A 17,982-nucleotide genomic window follows, 5' to 3' on the forward strand; every position below is an offset into this window, starting at 1 on the left:
CTTCTCTTTATTTGAAGAATGTTTCCCGCCTGTTAAATCCCTTGATATAATTGAATTCATTCAAAGAGGCCTCCGCCCCCTTCCAGTGACATCACAGTTCCAGTTCTCTGAGGGCGCGATGTCACTGGGGGCGGGACGCTTGTAGCATATTATCAGCTGCAGCTAAATTTCCCCAGCAGCCAATCCGATCGGCCTCAATCCATGAGGAACAGAAAGCCTCCACAAGACCCCACAGCACAACACGTCCCCCACACATAAGAACAGAACACAGCGTTTACTATTGTCAAACAAAGGTCATATAAAAACAAGCTCAGTGCAACATATCACAAAATGGATTTGGGGGAGGGGGTAACAGGTGTAACGCTACCTGCGTGGGTCAACGGTAACATCACATTAACCATTTCGCGTCCAGAAACGAAACCAGTGGCTGCGGCACCCATTTATCACAGAATAGCGAGAGTGCTCAGCTGAGTGGCGCTGCAGCCTGGTAATGGAAGGGAAGTCGGCCATATTTACAGTGCTCATTGTAAGCGTATGAGGAGAGGAGGCCGAACTGGAATCGTAAGAGAAGGAAGACAGATTTGCAGCAGGGCGCACATTGTGTACACAGCGACACCGCTTTCATCCCTCAGAGCTCATGCTCACCCAGAGTCCGGCGCCGGAGCCATTCTGCAGGCTGAGGCAGTTACAAGATGGCCGCCCTCTGGGCAAAGCCGTAGGAAGACCAGGGCTGTTCTCAGCGAGGCGGTAGGGTCACCGGGAGCTCCTAAAACGTTCCCATTAACACTTTCACTCCTGGAGTGTATTTACAGGCTGGACCATCAACCACAAAACCGGGGAGGCGTCCCCGCTGGAATGCAGCAGTTACCCATAATCCCACAGTGCAACAAATAAAACATACAGTAAATATTAAGGGTTAAAAACAGGGTGTACAGAAATGATCCACAGGCAGATACAGCTGGGCGGGTACAAAAGGTGCCACCGGAACTATTATACAGACATAAGTGCGCTACAGTCTGTGCCGAGATCCATGTTACACCAGCGCGGTGGCGACTGTCCCAGCGAGGCCCCAACAGGCCGCACTTATGTCCTTCATGTGAATGAAATGCACTTGTCAGAAATAATACAATCTCTCGCTGACTATCCTACTTCCAGAGCAGGGGCCGCAGCAAGCCAATGAGAGGCCTACGCACAATGCGGAAGCCTGGGAATGAGCCCTAGAGCACCCGCGGGACTCTCCCTCTGTACAAGGCTTTGGCCGGGGCCACAGAAAACGTTTCCAGCACAAATCTCCCCAGATCCGTCAGCAGTCTATACGGTTCCCCTCCCTGGAGCTGGCACAACACAAAGCATCAGTCTATCTCTAGTCTATGGTGCCAGGGTGGATGCTGAGGACGGGCGGCTCCAGGCAGGTGGGAGAATAATTCAGGTGTGGTTCCTTGATCCATAGAAGGGGCACCCCGTTTTTTCCCTCACCCGTCTTTCCCGAGGGCCGGCTGCGAAACCTCACCAGCAGGATGGTGATGATGAGGATGCCAAATATTGGGAAAGGGTAGAAGAAGACCAGGTAGAAGAGGGCGTCGTTGGAGCAGATGACGGACTGCAGGTTGGATTCTGCAAGAGACAATGTACAAATGAGACCCCACGCCATCAGCACTTGCCCCAATCTTACCCTCAGACCGACTGTGACCGGGGTATACACAACCTTGATGTGCATCCATCTACTGACTAAAGGGTAAATTTACTAAAGCTTCTAAAACTGAAAAGAGGTGATGTTGCTCTGAGCAACCAATCAGATTCTCTCTATCATTTGCCCCCCCCCTCCGGCCCCACCTACCTTTGCTCTGCACGGCGACCCAACCAATCAGGGCTTCATCCTGGGCCAGGAGGTACCAGTCCCCCCGCGGCCCCAGCAGCCACTCCTGTACAGCACACGTGTAGTTCCCAGAGTCCGCCGCAGCCGCCTGAGGAACCCTCAGCTTAAAGACTGTGGGAGAGAGCTGCAGCTGCTGAAGGCGGCCCTCCCATCGTGGGGCGAGGGGGCTCCACACCCCGGATCGGTCTGTGCTTAGGATGGTCTCTGGATCTGCCCCCCGGCCCCCTCTATGAAAAGACCAGGACACGGCTATCTGGGAGTCCATGCGAGACCGAGACAAGACGGTGCAGTCCAGAATAAAATGGCCGCCATCCATCACAGAGATGTTCTGAGGGTTGACGTCCAGCTGCAACGTGGCATCTGCGCGAGAACAAGAAGGGGGGTTACAATCGCCGAGGCATCTATCCTCTCTGTACATACTGGGGTTCCCTATGAACCTCACACAGGTAAATGCAGATACTTACCCGGACGCCGCACGCTCACATAGGTGGCCGCTGATCGGTCGTCTGCCCGCTTGTACCACTGACGTCCTGGATCCTGCAGCCATTCCTGCACTCGGCAGCTATAGGCTCCGCTGTCCTGTTCCACCGCTGTATGCAGAGTAAGGGTGTAGAGGCCGGGGGCCGGCTGGGAGAGCTGCAGGCGACCGGCCAGGTCAGAGTTCCCCCTGTATTCCTCCTCAGATGGCGGCAGAGTGATCCCATCAGTGGACAACCTGGCCAAGGCTCTTCTCTCAGACTCAGACGCCGGCCAGACGAGCCACTCTAGGGACAGACGAGACTCCGGCAGAGTGCGGTTCATCACCTGGCAGCTCACGGTCAGGCTCTCGCCCTCTAAGACGGACACGTTCCGAGGGAGCTGGTCCAACTGTAAGTTGTTATCTGGGGAGAAGAGAAGGAACAGGTCACCTGGAGATGGGACAATAGGGCTGTGTGAGACCTACAGAACACCCCTACAGCTCGTTATACCATACGCCCTAACACTGTCCTCACACTATCACCACTCCACTGCAATCCCCCCGTCAACCTGTCTCACCCCACCGATCCACCCCACCGTTACTCGCCCTGTTTCATATCCCCCAACCATACTGTCCAACCCCACCATTCCTTGACCCCTCTCCCCTCCCCCAGGTCACTAGCCCAGTATTATACCCCCAACCACATTGTCTCACCCCACCAATCCACACACCCCAACCCAGACTCACTCAAGCCATGTCATATATCAACTGCCCAACAGCCTCCACTCCTCCCGTCCTCCCCTTCCACTGCCAGGCAGCCTCCAGTCCTCCCCTCTACTCCCCAGCAGCCCCTACTCATCCTGCCCACTCCTTCCACTGCCCAGCAGACTCCACTCCTCCCCTTCCACTGCCCAGCAGACTCCACTCATCCTGCCCGCACCTTCCACTGCCCAGCAGCCTCCACTCCTCTAGTCCTCCCCTTTCACTGCCCAGCAGCCTCCACTCATCCTGCCTATCTTTCCACTGCCCAGCAGCCTCCACTCCTCCTGGCTGCTCCTTCCACTGCCCAGCAGCCTCCACTCATCCTGCCTATCTTTCCACTGCCCAGAAGCCTCCACTCCTCCTGCCTATCCTTCCACTGCCCAGCAGCCTCCACTCATCCTGCCCGCCCTTTCTACTGCCCAGCAGACTCCACTACTCTTGCCTGCTCTCTCCCACCACTACCAGCAGTCTCTACTCCCACTCTAGCCCCCAGACCTGACCCAGGTAACCTCCCCTCACACAATAGCCCTGCATACTACACTCACACTGCTGCCCGCTCTCTCCTAGAAGCTGCATCTGCTCCCACCCGCCGTATAGCACTTCCCCTACATCTTCCTTACCGGGCATTTTCACAACGAGCTCCGTGAGCCCCGAGGCGTCCTTAGCCAGCTGGTACCAGGCCTGGTTGGGGTCGAGCACCCACTCCTCCACATGGCAGTAGTAGCTGCCGCTGTCCTCACGTCGAGCCCCCAGCAAGGTGAGTGTGTACTGCCCCGGGGAGAGCACTTCCAGCTGCAGCCTGTCCTTCAGAGATGCCTCATCGGCATAGGTGCCGTACTCCATCCCAGCTCCGCTGCGCACGATCAGCTTTCCGTCAGCACCCGAGGGGCGGTGAGCGAACCACAGCACCGAGAAGCGGGAGTCCGGGCTGGTCTGAGAGCGCACAGAGCAGGTCAGAGAGACCGCCGAACCCTCCAACACGCTGAGAGAGCGCTTCACCTTACTGATCTGCAGGCGAGACACTGAGAGAAGGAGATACAGTCATTACTACAACAAGGGAACTACAAACCCCAGCATGCCTAACCTATGGGCCCCGTAGTTCCAGGACAGCTGGATAGCTCCCGCTAGCTGCTAAACCCTAGATATTATCTATTCTATGTGCACACGTGTTACAACGGGGCGAGTGATCTAGAAACAGGACATGAAATGATAGCGACCTATCTGCCAACAGCGCCGGGAGCCATCTTTGTTTTTACACCACTGGAATGGCTGCTCCATGCGTCTCCTCCCAGCCATGGATAACAGAACATCAGCAGAGGAGAAGGCGGACATGACACGTGTATATGTAATAATGGGAATTAGTTCCTGGCGCCCGCCCCATATATTAATCTATAGACTGGCGCCACAATTAGCAGCGGGAGCAGCGGGCATCCGCTCAGACCTGGCACTGAGCTATTCATAGCGCTCCCACACGCGGCTCCCCCGTGCCCCAATTCTACAGCTTCCAACTGATGCTGGTACCCACAGACTGTTATCACCTCCTGCCTAGGAAACCGTTACTAAGGAGACCCAGGTTTCCAGGGGAACCATACGCACGCTGCAGCAAGGAGTGGGCGTCGGAGGACAGTGGCAGAAATAGGAATGCCACCATGCACTCATTTGTAAATTAGTTGTGGTGGCACCAGAATGCAATGGGCCATGATGCATCTATGGCATGGTGCCAGGGTGGAATGGGCCCACTATGTATGGTACCAGGGTGGCATGGGCCCACTATGTATGGTACCAGGGTGGCATGGGCCCACTCTGCATGGTACCAGGGTGGAATGGGCCATTATACATGGTACCAGGGTGGAATGGGCCCACTGTCCATGGTACCAGGGTGGAATGGGCCCACTGTCCATGGTACCAGGGTGGAATGGGCCCACTATGCATGGTACCAGGGTGGAATGGGCCATTATGCATGGTACCAGGGTGGAATGGGCCACCATGCATGGTACCAGGGTGGAATGGGCCACCATGCATGGTACTAGGGTGGAATGGGCCACCATGCATGGTATCAGGGTGGAATGGGCCACCATGCATAGTACCAGGGTGGAATGGGCCACCATGCATTTTACCAGGGTGGAATGGGCCACCATGCATTTTACCAGGGTGGAATGGGCCACCATGCATGGTACCAAGGTGGAATGGGCCATCATGCATGGTACCAGGGTGGAATGGGCCACCATGCATGGTACCAGGGTGGAATGGGCCACCATGCATGGTACCAGGGTGGAATGGGCCACCATGCATGGTACCAGGGTGGAATGGGCCACCATGCATGGTACCAGGGTGGAATGGGCCACCATGCATGGTACCAGGGTGGAATGGGCCACCATGCATGGTACCAGGGTGGAATGGGCCACCATGCATGGTACCAGGGTGGAATGGCCTCCCTATAGGAATTTGATAGAATGTGCAGATGTTCCAGGTACAGGAGCAGGGATACTGTGTGAGGTAGCTGCGGTTCCCCAGGATCTTCGCAGGGGGGTGGAGGGGGGATGCTGCTCATTTCTAATAAACACAAACGGCCCTTCTGGGCATAGAGGGACATTCATTACTGTGCAAGAGCTGCACCGAGATATCCGGAGGGAGCAACTAATGGCTTCCAGTTTATGAGCTGTAAGGAGGGGGGAGACACACCGTGTATGAGACTGCTACACTAGCAGAGAGAGTGCGGACCTGCTAACAGAAAAGGATAGAGACAGAGAGAGAGACAGGCAGACAATAGGAACAGATGGAAGAGAGGGTCAGAGACAGATAGTGGTAGAAATACAGGGAGATAGAGACATATGAGAGTGCCAGACAGAGAGAGATCTACGCATAGATTTAGCGAGATCTGGAGAGAAAGACACACCAAGAGACAGGGCACTGTATACACAATCTGAGGGACAACACTATAAGACAGAGAGAACAACCCTAAAAAAGAGAGCGCAGAGAGACATGTTGTAAGAGACCTATACTAATAACACTGCAGCAGACAGGTTGTAATGATGAGGACGGAGGTGGCTCTGGGAAAGGAGGTGAGAGACAGGGTGTAGTAGTGCAGAGTAGCGGTGTCAGGGGATGCTGGGTGTAGTAGTGCAGAGTAGCAGTGTCAGGGGGTGCTGGGTGTAGTAGTGCAGAGTAGCAGTGTCAGGGGGTGCTGGGTGTAGTAGTGCGGAGTAGCGGTGTCAGGGGATGCTGGGTGTAGTAGTGCAGAGTAGCAGTGTCGGGGTGCTGGGTGTAGTAGTGCGGAGTAGCGGTGTCAGGGGATGCTGGGTGTAGTAGTGCGGAGTAGCAGTGTCAGGGGATGCTGGGTGTAGTAGTGCAGAGTAGCGGTGTCAGGGGATGCTGGGTGTAGTAGTGCAGAGTAGCAGTGTCAGGGGGTGCTGGGTGTAGTAGTGCAGAGTAGCAGTGTCAGGGGATGCTGGGTGTAGTAGTGCGGAGTAGCGGTGTCAGGGGATACTGGGTGTAGTAGTGCAGAGTAGCGGTGTCAGGGGATGCTGGGTGTAGTAGTGCGGAGTAGCAGTGTCAGGGGGTGCTGGGTGTAGTAGTGCAGAGTAGCGGTGTCAGGGGATGCTGGGTGTAGTAGTGCGGAGAAGCAGTGTCAGGGGATACTGGGTGTAGTAGTGCAGAGTAGCGGTGTCAGGGGATGCTGGGTGTAGTAGTGCGGAGTAGCAGTGTCAGGGGGTGCTGGGTGTAGTAGTGCAGAGTAGCGGTGTCAGGGGATGCTGGGTGTAGTAGTGCGGAGTAGCTGTGTCAGTGGATGCTGGGTGTAGTAGTGCGGAGTAGCGGTGTCAGGGGATGCTGGGTGTAGTAGTGCAGAGTAGCAGTGTCAGGGGATGCTGGGTGTAGTAGTGCGGAGTAGTGGTGTCAGGGGGTGCTGGGTGTAGTAGTGCAGAGTAGTGGTGTCAGGGGGTGCTGGGTGTAGTAGTGCAGAGTAGCGGTGTCAGGGGGTGCTGGGTGTAGTAGTGCAGAGTAGCAGTGTCAGAAGATGCTGGGTGTAGTAGTATGGAGTAGCGGAGTCAGGGGATGCTGGGTGTAGTAGTGCGGAGTAGCAGTGTCAGGGGGTGCTGGGTGTAGTAGTGCGGAGTAGAGTGTCAGGGGATGCTGGGTGTAGTAGTGAAGAGTAGCGGTGTCAGGGGATGCTGGGTGTAGTAGTGCGGAGTAACGGTGTCAGGGGATGCTGGATGTAGTAGTGCAGAGTATCGGTGTCAGGGGGTGCTGGGTGTAGTAGTGCAGAGTAGTGGTGTCAGGGGATGCTGGGTGTAGTAGTGCAGAGTAGCGGTGTCAGGATGTAGTAGTGCGGAGTAGCGGTGTCAGGGGATGCTGGGTGTAGTAGTACAGAGTAGTGGTGTCAGGGGGTGCTGGGTGTAGTAGTGCAGAGTAGTAGTGTCAGGGGATGCTGGGTGTAGTAGTGCGGAGTAGTGGTGTCAGGGGGTGCTGGGTGTAGTAGTGCAGAGTAGCGGTGTCAGGGGATGCTGGGTGTAGTAGTGCAGAGTAGTGGTGTCAGGGGATGCTGGGTGTAGTAGTGCAGAGTAGCGGTGTCAGGGTGTAGTAGTGCGGAGTAGCGGTGTCAGGGGGTGCTGGGTGTAGTAGTGCAGAGTAGTGGTGTCAGGGGATGCTGGGTGTAGTAGTGCAGAGTAGTAGTGTCAGGGGATGCTGGGTGTAGTAGTGCGGAGTAGTGGTGTCAGGGGGTGCTGGGTGTAGTAGTGCAGAGTAGCGGTGTCAGGGGATGCTGGGTGTAGTAGTGCAGAGTAGTAGTGTCAGGGGATGCTGGGTGTAGTAGTGCAGAGTAGCGGTGTCAGGGGATGCTGGGTGTAGTAGTGCAGAGTAGCGGTGTCATGGGGTGCTGGGTGTAGTAGTGCGGAGTAGCGGTGTCAGGGGGTGCTGGGTGTAGTAGTGCAGAGTAGCAGTGTCAGGGGATGCTGGGTGTAGTAGTGCGGAGTAGCGGTGTCAGGGGGTGCTGGGTGTAGTAGTGCGGAGTAGCAGTGTCAGGGGGTGCTGGGTGTAGTAGTGCAGAGTAGCTGTGTCAGGGGATGCTGGGTGTAGTAGTGCAGAGTAGCAGTGTCAAGGGGTGCTGGGTGTAGTAGTGCAGAGTAGCAGTGTCATGGGATGCTGGGTGTAGTAGTGCAGAGTAGCGAGTCAGGGGATGCTGGGTGTAGTAGTGCGGAGTAGCGGTGTCAGGGGATGCTGGGTGTAGTAGTGCGGAGTAGCGGTGTCAGGGAATGCTGGGTGTAGTAGTGCGGAGTAGCGGTGTCAGGGGATGCTGGGTGTAGTAGTGCGGAGGAGCGGTGTTGGGAATTCCTAGGGTAGTGGTGAAGCTGCGTGTGTTCTGTACAGTGCTGTCAGAGGATGCTGGATGTAGTAGTGCAGAGTAGTGCTGTCAGGGGATGCTGGGTGTAGTAGTGCAGAGTAGCAGTGTCAGGGGGTGCTGGGTGTAGTAGTGCGGAGTAGCGGTGTCAGGGGGTGCTGGGTGTAGTAGTGCGGAGTAGCGGTGTCAGGGGGTGCTGGGTGTAGTAGTGCAGAGTAGCGGTGTCGGGGTGCTGGGTGTAGTAGTGCGGAGTAGCGGTGTCGGGATGCTGGGTGTAGTAGTGTGTAGTAGCGGTGTCAGGGGATGCTGGGTGTAGTAGTGCGTAGTAGCGGTGTCAGGGGATGCTGGGTGTAGTAGTGCAGAGTAGCAATGTCAGGGGATGCTGGGTGTAGTAGTGCAGAGTAGCAGTGTCAGGGGGTGCTGGGTGTAGTAGTGCAGAGTATCTGTGTCAGGGGATGCTGGGTGTAGTAGTGCAGAGTAGCGGTGTCGGGGGATGCTGGCTGTAGTAGTGCGGAGTAGCGGTGTCAGGGGATGCTGGGTGTAGTAGTGCGTAGTAGCGGTGTCAGGGGATGCTGGGTGTAGTAGTGCAGAGTAGCAGTGTCAGGGGATTCTGGGTGTAGTAGTGCAGAGTAGCAGTGTCAGGGGGTGCTGGGTGTAGTAGTGCAGAGTAGCAGTGTCAGGGGGTGCTGGGTGTAGTAGTGCAGAGTAGCGGTGTAAGGGGAGGCTGGGTGTAGTAGGGCGGAGTAGTGGTGTCAGGGGGTGCTGGGTGTAGTAGTGCAGAGTAGCGGTGTCAGGGGATGCTGGGTGTAGTAGTGCGGAGTAGTGGTGTCAGGGGGTGCTGGGTGTAGTAGTGCGGAGTAGTGGTGTCAGGGGGTGCTGGGTGTAGTAGTACAGAGTAGCAGTGTCAGGGGGTGCTTGGTGTAGTAGTGCAGAGTAGCGGTGTCAGGGGATGCTGGGTGTAGTAGTGCAGAGTAGCGGTGTCGGGGTGCTAGGTGTAATAGTGCGGAGTAGCAGTGTCAGGGGGTGCTGGGTGTAGTAGTGCGGAGTAGTGGTGCAGGGGTTGCTGGGTGTAGTAGTGCGGAGTAGTGGTGTCAGGGGGTGCTGGGTGTAGTAGTGCAGAGTAGCAGTGTCAGGGGGTGCTGGGTGTAGTAGTGCAGAGTAGCGGTGTCGGGGTGCTGGGTGTAGTAGTGCGGAGTAGCAGTCTCAGGGGGTGCTGGGTGTAGTAGTGCGGAGTAGCAGTGTCAGGGGGTGCTGGGTGTAGTAGTGCAGAGTAGCGGTGTCGGGGTGCTGGGTGTAGTAGTGCGGAGTAGCGGTGTCGGGGATTCCTAGGGTAGTGGTGAAGCTGCGTGTGTTCTGTACAGTGCTGTCAGGGGATGCTGGGTGTAGTAGTGCGGAGTGGCGGTGTCAGGGGATGCTGGGTGTAGTAGTGCGGAGTAACGGTGTCAGGGGATGCTGGGTGTAGTAGTGCGGAGTGGCGGTGTCAGGGGGTGCTGGGTGTAGTAGTGCAGAGTAGCGGTGTCAGGGGATGCTGGGTGTAGTAGTGCAGAGTAGTGCTGTCAGGGGATGCTGGGTGTAGTAGTGCGGAGTAGCAGTGTCAGGGGGTGCTGGGTGTAGTAGTGCAGAGTAGCGGTGTCAGGGGGTGCTGGGTGTAGTAGTGCGGAGTAGTGGTGTCAGGGGGTGCTGGGTGTAGTAGTGCAGAGTAGCGGTGTCAGGGGATGCTGGGTTTAGTAGTGCGGAGTAGCGGTGTCAGGGGATGCTGGGTGTAGTAGTGCGGAGTAGCGGTGTCAGGGGATGCTGGGTGTAGTAGTGCGGAGTAGCGGTGTCAGGGGATGCTGGGTGTAGTAGTGCGGAGTAGCGGTGTCAGGGGATGCTGGGTGTAGTAGTGCAGAGTAGCAGTGTCAGGGGGTGCTGGGTGTAGTAGTGCAGAGTAGCGGTGTCGGGGTGCTGGGTGTAGTAGTGCAGAGTAGTGGTGTCGGGGTGCTGGGTGTAGTAGTGCGGAGTAGCAGTGTCAGGGTGTAGTAGCGCGGAGTAGAGGTGTCGGGGATGGCTAGGGTAGTGGTGATGCTGCGTGTGTTCTGTACAGTGCTGTCAGGTGGTGCTGGGTGTAGTAGCGCGGAGTAGCGGTGTCAGGGTGTAGTAGCGCGGAGTAGCGGTGTCAGGGTGTAGTAGCGCGGAGTAGCGGTGTCGGGGTGTAGTAGCGCGGAGTAGCGGTGTCGGGGTGTAGTAGTGCGGAGTAGCGGTGTCAGGGTGTAGTAGAGCAGAGTAGGAGTGTCGGGGATGGCTAGGGTAGTGGTGATGCTGCGTGTGTTCTGTACAGTGCTGTCAGGGGGTCCTGGGTGTAGTAGTGCGGAGTAGCAGTGTCAGGTGGTGCTGGGTGTAGTAGCGCGGAGTAGCGGTGTCAGGGTGTAGTAGCGCGGAGTAGCGGTGTCAGGGTGTAGTAGCGCGGAGTAGCGGTGTCAGGGTGTAGTAGCGCGGAGTAGCGGTGTCAGGGTGTAGTAGCGCGGAGTAGCGGTGTCAGGGTGTAGTAGCGCGGAGTAGCGGTGTCGGGGTGCTGGGTGTAGTAGTGCGGAGTAGCAGTGTCAGGGTGTAGTAGTGCGGAGTAGCGGTGTCAGGGTGTAGTAGCGCGGAGTAGCGTGTCGGGGTGTAGTAGTGCGGAGTAGCGGTGTCAGGGTGTAGTAGCGCGGAGTAGCGGTGTCGGGGTGCTGGGTGTAGTAGTGCGGAGTAGCAGTGTCAGGGTGTAGTAGTGCGGAGTAGCGGTGTCGGGGATGCTGGGTGTAGTAGTGCGGAGTAGCGGTGTCAGGGTGTAGTAGCACGGAGTAGAGGTGTCGGGGATGGCTAGGGTAGTGGTGAAGCTGCGTGAGTTCTGTACAGTGGTGTCAGGGGATGCTGGGTGTAGTAGTGCAGAGTAGCAGTGTCAGGGTGTAGTAGTGCGGAGTAGAGGTGTCGGGGATGGCTAGGGTAGTGGTGAAGCTGCGTGTGTTCTGTACAGTGGTGTCAGGGGATGCTGGGTGTAGTAGTGCAGAGTAGCAGTGTCAGGGTGTAGTAGCGCGGAGTAGAGGTGTCGGGGATGGCTAGGGTAGTGGTGAAGCTGCGTGTGTTCTGTACAGTGGTGTCAGGGGATGCTGGGTGTAGTAGTGCAGAGTAGCAGTGTCAGGGTGTAGTAGTGCGGAGTAGAGGTGTCGGGGATGGCTAGGGTAGTGGTGAAGCTGCGTGTGTTCTGTACAGTGGTGTCAGGGGATGCTGGGTGTAGTAGTGCAGAGTAGCAGTGTCAGGGTGTAGTAGCGCGGAGTAGAGGTGTCGGGGATGGCTAGGGAAGTGGTGATGCTGCGTGTGTTCTGTACAGTGCTGTCAGGGGGTCCTGGGTGTAGTAGTGCGGAGTAGCAGTGTCAGGTGGTGCTGGGTGTAGTAGCGCGGAGTAGCGGTGTCAGGGTGTAGTAGCGCGGAGTAGCGGTGTCAGGGTGTAGTAGCGCGGAGTATCGGTGTCAGGGTGTAGTAGCGCGGAGTAGCGGTGTCAGGGTGTAGTAGCGCGGAGTAGCGGTGTCGGGGTGCTGGGTGTAGTAGTGCGGAGTAGCAGTGTCAGGGTGTAGTAGTGCGGAGTAGCGGTGTCAGGGTGTAGTAGCGCGGAGTAGCGTGTCGGGGTGTAGTAGTGCGGAGTAGCGGTGTCAGGGTGTAGTAGCGCGGAGTAGCGGTGTCGGGGTGCTGGGTGTAGTAGTGCGGAGTAGCAGTGTCAGGGTGTAGTAGTGCGGAGTAGCGGTGTCGGGGATGCTGGGTGTAGTAGTGCGGAGTAGTGGTGTCAGGGTGTAGTAGCACGGAGTAGAGGTGTCGGGGATGGCTAGGGTAGTGGTGAAGCTGCGTGTGTTCTGTACAGTGGTGTCAGGGGATGCTGGGTGTAGTAGTGCAGAGTAGCAGTGTCAGGGTGTAGTAGTGCGGAGTAGAGGTGTCGGGGATGGCTAGGGTAGTGGTGAAGCTGCGTGTGTTCTGTACAGTGGTGTCAGGGGATGCTGGGTGTAGTAGTGCAGAGTAGCAGTGTCAGGGTGTAGTAGCGCGGAGTAGAGGTGTCGGGGATGGCTAGGGTAGTGGTGAAGCTGCGTGTGTTCTGTACAGTGGTGTCAGGGGATGCTGGGTGTAGTAGTGCAGAGTAGCAGTGTCAGGGTGTAGTAGCGCGGAGTAGAGGTGTCGGGGATGGCTAGGGTAGTGGTGAAGCTGCGTGTGTTCTGTACAGTGGTGTCAGGGGATGCTGGGTGTAGTAGTGCAGAGTAGCAATGTCAGGGTGTAGTAGCGCGGAGTAGAGGTGTCGGGGATGGCTAGGGTAGTGGTGAAGCTGCGTGTGTTCTGTACAGTGGTGTCAGGGGATGCTGGGTGTAGTAGTGCAGAGTAGCAGTGTCAGGGTGTAGTAGCGCGGAGTAGAGGTGTCGGGGATGGCTAGGGTAGTGGTGAAGCTGCGTGTGTTCTGTACAGTGGTGTCAGGGGATGCTGGGTGTAGTAGTGCAGAGTAGCAGTGTCAGGGTGTAGTAGCGCGGAGTAGAGGTGTCGGGGATGGCTAGGGTAGTGGTGAAGCTGCGTGTGTTCTGTACAGTGGTGTCAGGGGATGCTGGGCGTAGTAGTGCAGAGTAGCAGTGTCAGGGTGTAGTAGCGCGGAGTAGCGTGTCGGGGTGTAGTAGTGCGGAGTAGCGGTGTCAGGGTGTAGTAGTGCAGAGTAGCGGTGTCAGGGTGTAGTAGCGCGGAGTAGCGGTGTCGGGGTGCTGGGTGTAGTAGTGCGGAGTAGCAGTGTCAGGGTGTAGTAGTGCGGAGTAGCGGTGTCGGGGATGCTGGGTGTAGTAGTGCGGAGTAGCGGTGTCAGGGTGTAGTAGCGCGGAGTAGAGGTGTCGGGGATGGCTAGGGTAGTGGTGAAGCTGCGTGTGTTCTATACAGTGGTGTCAGGGGATGCTGGGTGTAGTAGTGCAGAGTAGCAGTGTCAGGGTGTAGTAGCGCGGAGTAGAGGTGTCGGGGATGGCTAGGGTAGTGGTGAAGCTGCGTGTGTTCTGTACAGTGGTGTCAGGGGATGCTGGGTGTAGTAGTGCAGAGTAGCAGTGTCAGGGTGTAGTAGCGCGGAGTAGAGGTGTCGGGGATGGCTAGGGTAGTGGTGAAGCTGCGTGTGCTCTGTACAGTGGTGTCGGCTTCCAGTCAGGGCGTGTGTAACGTCTCTCCTGTGCCTGGAGGGGATGTGAATCTGGATTTACCAGTCTGACGCTGGCTCCCCGCCCAGCACACGACACACAGCGGACGGTGTCCTCACCTGGGCGCTGCACTCTGATCTCCAGTAGGTTGGACGTCCTCTCCGCCAGGCGGGTCCAGCTGGCATTGTATTCTCTCCTCCACAGCTCGGCCACACACTGGTATTTCCCAGCCTCAGACTCGCTCGCCCGGCTGACGCTCAAGCGCACATTGTGGCTGGAATCTGCTTTCTCCACTATGCTGCGACCGCGGAAATTACCAGCGCGCTCTCCCCACTGGACCCCACCAGAGCGGCTGAACGTCACCAAGTCATGGGCATCACCTCCCCCAGCCGACTGGAATCTCCATGTGACAGATATGCCCACCCAGGGCGGGTAGTGAGGCTTCAGAATACACTGGAGGTCAAAGGAGTCATAGTAGGTGACCCCAGGCGTACGGGAAATGGCGGTCACAGCAAATCCAGATTCTGGAACAAGAGGAAGGTTAGGGAGGAATTAGACATTGCAGCATTCAGAGTAACAGACACTGCAATACAACCAGAGGCAATAATTCACATATGCAACAGAACACCCCATAGCAGCTATGAAACAGTCCGTCCAGCACCAAGGAAGCTGTGCAATAGTCCCCCTGTGCGCCTAGGCAGCTGTGCAACAGTCCAACCCCCAGCGTCTAGACAGCTGTGCAACAGTCCCCCCTGTGCGCCTAGGCAGCTGTGCAACAGTCCCCATGTGCGCCTAGGCAGCTGTGCAACAGTCCACCCCCCAGCATCTAGGCAGCTGTGCAAAAGTCCCCCTGTGCATCTAGGCAGCTGTGCAACAGTCCACCCCCCAGCATCTAGGCAGCTGTGCAAAAGTCCCCCTGTGCATCTAGGCAGCTGTGCAACAGTCCCCCTGTGCACCTAGGCAGCTGTGCAACAGTCCACCCCCCAGCATCTAAGCAGCTGTGCAACAGTCCCCCTGTGCACCTAGGCAGCTGTGCAACAGTCCACCTCCCAGCATCTAAGCAGCTGTGCAACAGTCCCCCTGTGCATCTAGGCAGTTGTGCAACAGTTCCCCTGTGCGCCTAGGCAGCTTCGCAACAGTCCCTGTTAGCACCTAGGCAGCTGGGCAACAGTCCCCACGAGCGCCAAGGCAGCTGTGCAACAGTCCACCCCCCAGCGTCTAGGCAGCTGTGCAACAGTCCCCCCTATGCGCCTAGGCAGCTGTGCAACAGTCCACCCCCCAGCGTCTAGGCAGCTGCAATACAACCAGATGCAATAATTCACATATGCAACAGAACACCCCATAGCAGCTAGCAAACAGTCCACCCAGCACCAAGGAAGCTGTGCAACAGTCCCCCTGTGCGCCTAGACAGCTGTGCAACAGTCCACCCCCCAGCGTCTAGGCAGCTGTGCAACAGTCCCCCCTGTGCGCCTAGGCAGCTGTGCAACAGTCCCCCTATGTACCTAGGCAGCTGTGCAACAGTCCACGCCCCAGCATCTAGGCAGCTGTGCAACAGTCCCCCTGTGCGCCTAGGCAGCTGTGCAACAGTCCGTCCCCCCAGCATCTAGGCAGTTGTGCAACGGTCCCCCTTAGCACCTAGGCAGCTTTGCAACAGTCCCTGTTAGCACATAGGCAGCTGGGCAACAGTCCCCACGAGCGACTAGGCAGCTGTGCAACAGTCCCCACGAGCGCCTAGGCAGCTGTGCAACAGTCCCCACGAGCGCCTAGGCACCTGTGCAACAGTCCCCCTGAGCGTCTAGGCAGCTGTGCAACAGTCCACCCGCCAGCGTCAAGGCAGCTGTGCAACAGTTCACCTGCCAGCGTCGAGGCAGCTGTGCAACAGTCCCCCCCCAGCATCTAGGCAGCTATTCAACAGTCCACCTGAGTGCCTAGGCAGCTGTGCAACAGTCCCCCTGAGCGCCTAGGCAGCTGTGCAACAGTCCCCCTGAGCGCCTAGGCAGATGTGCAAGTCCCCCTGAGTGCCTAGGCAGATGTGCAAGTCCCCCTGAGTGCCTAGGCAGATGTGCAACAGTCCCCCTGAGCGCCTAGGCAGCTGTGCAACAGTCCCCCTGAGCGCCTAGGCAGCTGTGCAACAGTCCCCCTGAGTGCCTAGGCAGATGTGCAAGTCCCCCTGAGTGCCTAGGCAGATGTGCAAGTCCCCCTGAGCGTCAAGGCAGCTGGGCAACAGTCCCCACAAGCGCCTAGGCAGCTGGGCAACAGCCCCTGCGAGCGCCTAGGCAGCTGGGCAACAGTCCCCACGAGCGCCTAGGCAGCTGGGCAACAGTCCACTCCCCAGCGCTAAGGCAGCTTTGCAACAGTCCCCGTTAACACCTAGGCAGCTGTGCAACAGTCCCCATGAGCACCTAGGCAGCTGTGCAACAGTCCCCACGAGCACCTAGGCAGCTGTGCAACAGTTCCCACGAGCACCTAGGCAGCTGTGCAACAGTCCCCACGAGCGCCTAGGCAGCTGTGCAACAGTCCCCACGAGCGCCTAGGCAGCTGTGCAACAGTCCCCACGAGCGCCTAGGCAGCTGTGAAACAGTCCCCACGAGCGCCTAGGCAGCTGTGCAACAGTCCCCACGAGCGCCTAGGCAGCTGTGCAACAGTCCCCACGAGCGCCTAGGCAGCTGTGCAACAGTCCCCACGAGCGCCTAGGCAGCTGTGCAACAGTCCCCCTGAGCACCTAGGCAGCTGTGCAACAGTCCCCCTGAGCGCCTAGGCAGCTGTGCAACAGTCCCTCTGAGCACCTAGGCAGCTGTGCAAGAGTCCCCCTGAGCTTCTATGCAGCTGTGCAACAGTCCCCCTGAGCGCCTAGGCAGCTGTGCAACAGTCCCCTTGAGTGCCTAGGCAGCTATGCAACAGTCCCCCTGAGCGCCTAGGCAGCTGTGCAACAGTCCCCCTGAGTGCCTAGGCAGATGTGCAAGTCCCCCTGAGTGCCTAGGCAGATGTGCAAGTCCCCCTGAGTGTCAAGGCAGCTGTGCAACAGTCCCCCTGAGCGTCAAGGCAGCTGGGCAACAGTCCCCACAAGCGCCTAGGCAGCTGGGCAACAGCCCCTGCGAGCGCCTAGGCAGCTGGGCAACAGTCCCCACGAGCGCCTAGGCAGCTGGGCAACAGTCCACTCCCCAGCGCTAAGGCAGCTTTGCAACAGTCCCCGTTAACACCTAGGCAGCTGTGCAACAGTCCCCATGAGCACCTAGGCAGCTGTGCAACAGTCCCCACGAGCACCTAGGCAGCTGTGCAACAGTCCCCACGAGCACCTAGGCAGCTGTGCAACAGTCCCCACGAGCACCTAGGCAGCTGTGCAACAGTCCCCACGAGCACCTAGGCAGCTGTGCAACAGTCCCCACGAGCACCTAGGCAGCTGTGCAACAGTCCCCACGAGCACCTAGGCAGCTGTGCAACAGTCCCCACGAGCACCTAGGCAGCTGTGCAACAGTCCCCACGAGCACCTAGGCAGCTGTGCAACAGTCCCCACGAGCACCTAGGCAGCTGTGCAACAGTCCCCACGAGCACCTAGGCAGCTGTGCAACAGTCCCCACGAGCACCTAGGCAGCTGTGCAACAGTCCCCACGAGCGCCTAGGCAGCTGTGCAACAGTCCCCACGAGCGCCTAGGCAGCTGTGCAACAGTCCCCACGAGCGCCTAGGCAGTTGTTCAACAGTCCCCACGAGCGCCTAGGCAGCTGTGAAACAGTCCCCACGAGCGCCTAGGCAGCTGTGAAACAGTCCCCACGAGCGCCTAGGCAGCTGTGCAACAGTCCCCACGAGCGCCTAGGCAGTTGTGCAACAGTCCCCACGAGCGCCTAGGCAGCTGTGAAACAGTCCCCACGAGCGCCTAGGCAGCTGTGCAACAGTCCCCACGAGCGCCTAGGCAGCTGTGCAACAGTCCCCACGAGCGCCTAGACAGCTGTGCAACAGTCCCCACGAGCGCCTAGGCAGCTGTGCAACAGTCCCCACGAGCGCCTAGGCAGCTGTGCAACAGTCCCTCTGAGCACCTAGGCAGCTGTGCAAGAGTCCCCCTGAGCTTCTATGCAGCTGTGCAACAGTCCCCCTGAGCGCCTAGGCAGCTGTGCAACAGTCCCCCTGAGCGCCTAGGCAGCTGTGCAACAGTCCCCTTGAGTGCCTAGGCAGCTATGCAACAGTCCCCCTGAGCGCCTAGGCAGCTGTGCAACAGTCTACCCCCAGCGTCTAGGCAGCTATTCAACAGTCCACCTGAGCACCTAGGCAGCTGTGCAACAGTCCCCCCTGAGCGCCTAGGCAGCTATGCAACAGTCCCCCTTGAGCGCCTAGGCAGCTATGTAACAGTCCCCCTTGAGCACCTAGGCAGCTGTGCAACAGTCCCCCCTGAGCGCCTAGGCA

At 58.0% G+C, this 17,982-nt stretch overlaps 1 protein-coding gene across 1 annotated transcript in view; it reads right to left on the reverse strand.

Moving 5' to 3' along the window:
- Positions 1 to 259: 259 nt before the first annotated feature.
- Positions 260 to 17,982, reverse strand: part of LOC134983041 (immunoglobulin superfamily member 3-like) — an 86,882-nt gene continuing 69,159 nt past the window's right edge. Inside the window, exons 7-11 of the mRNA XM_063948742.1 lie at positions 13,706 to 14,110; positions 3,716 to 4,117; positions 2,341 to 2,757; positions 1,838 to 2,236; positions 260 to 1,614 (exon numbers count right to left, since the gene is read on the reverse strand). Of these exons, the coding sequence (XP_063804812.1) occupies positions 1,364 to 1,614; positions 1,838 to 2,236; positions 2,341 to 2,757; positions 3,716 to 4,117; positions 13,706 to 14,110 (1,874 nt within the window). The 3' untranslated portion in view covers positions 260 to 1,363. The remainder of the gene's footprint in view (positions 1,615 to 1,837; positions 2,237 to 2,340; positions 2,758 to 3,715; positions 4,118 to 13,705; positions 14,111 to 17,982) is intronic.

The sequence above is a fragment of the Pseudophryne corroboree genome (assembly GCF_028390025.1).
Source record: "Pseudophryne corroboree isolate aPseCor3 chromosome 2 unlocalized genomic scaffold, aPseCor3.hap2 SUPER_2_unloc_1, whole genome shotgun sequence".
NCBI classification, from domain to species: domain Eukaryota; kingdom Metazoa; phylum Chordata; class Amphibia; order Anura; family Myobatrachidae; genus Pseudophryne; species Pseudophryne corroboree.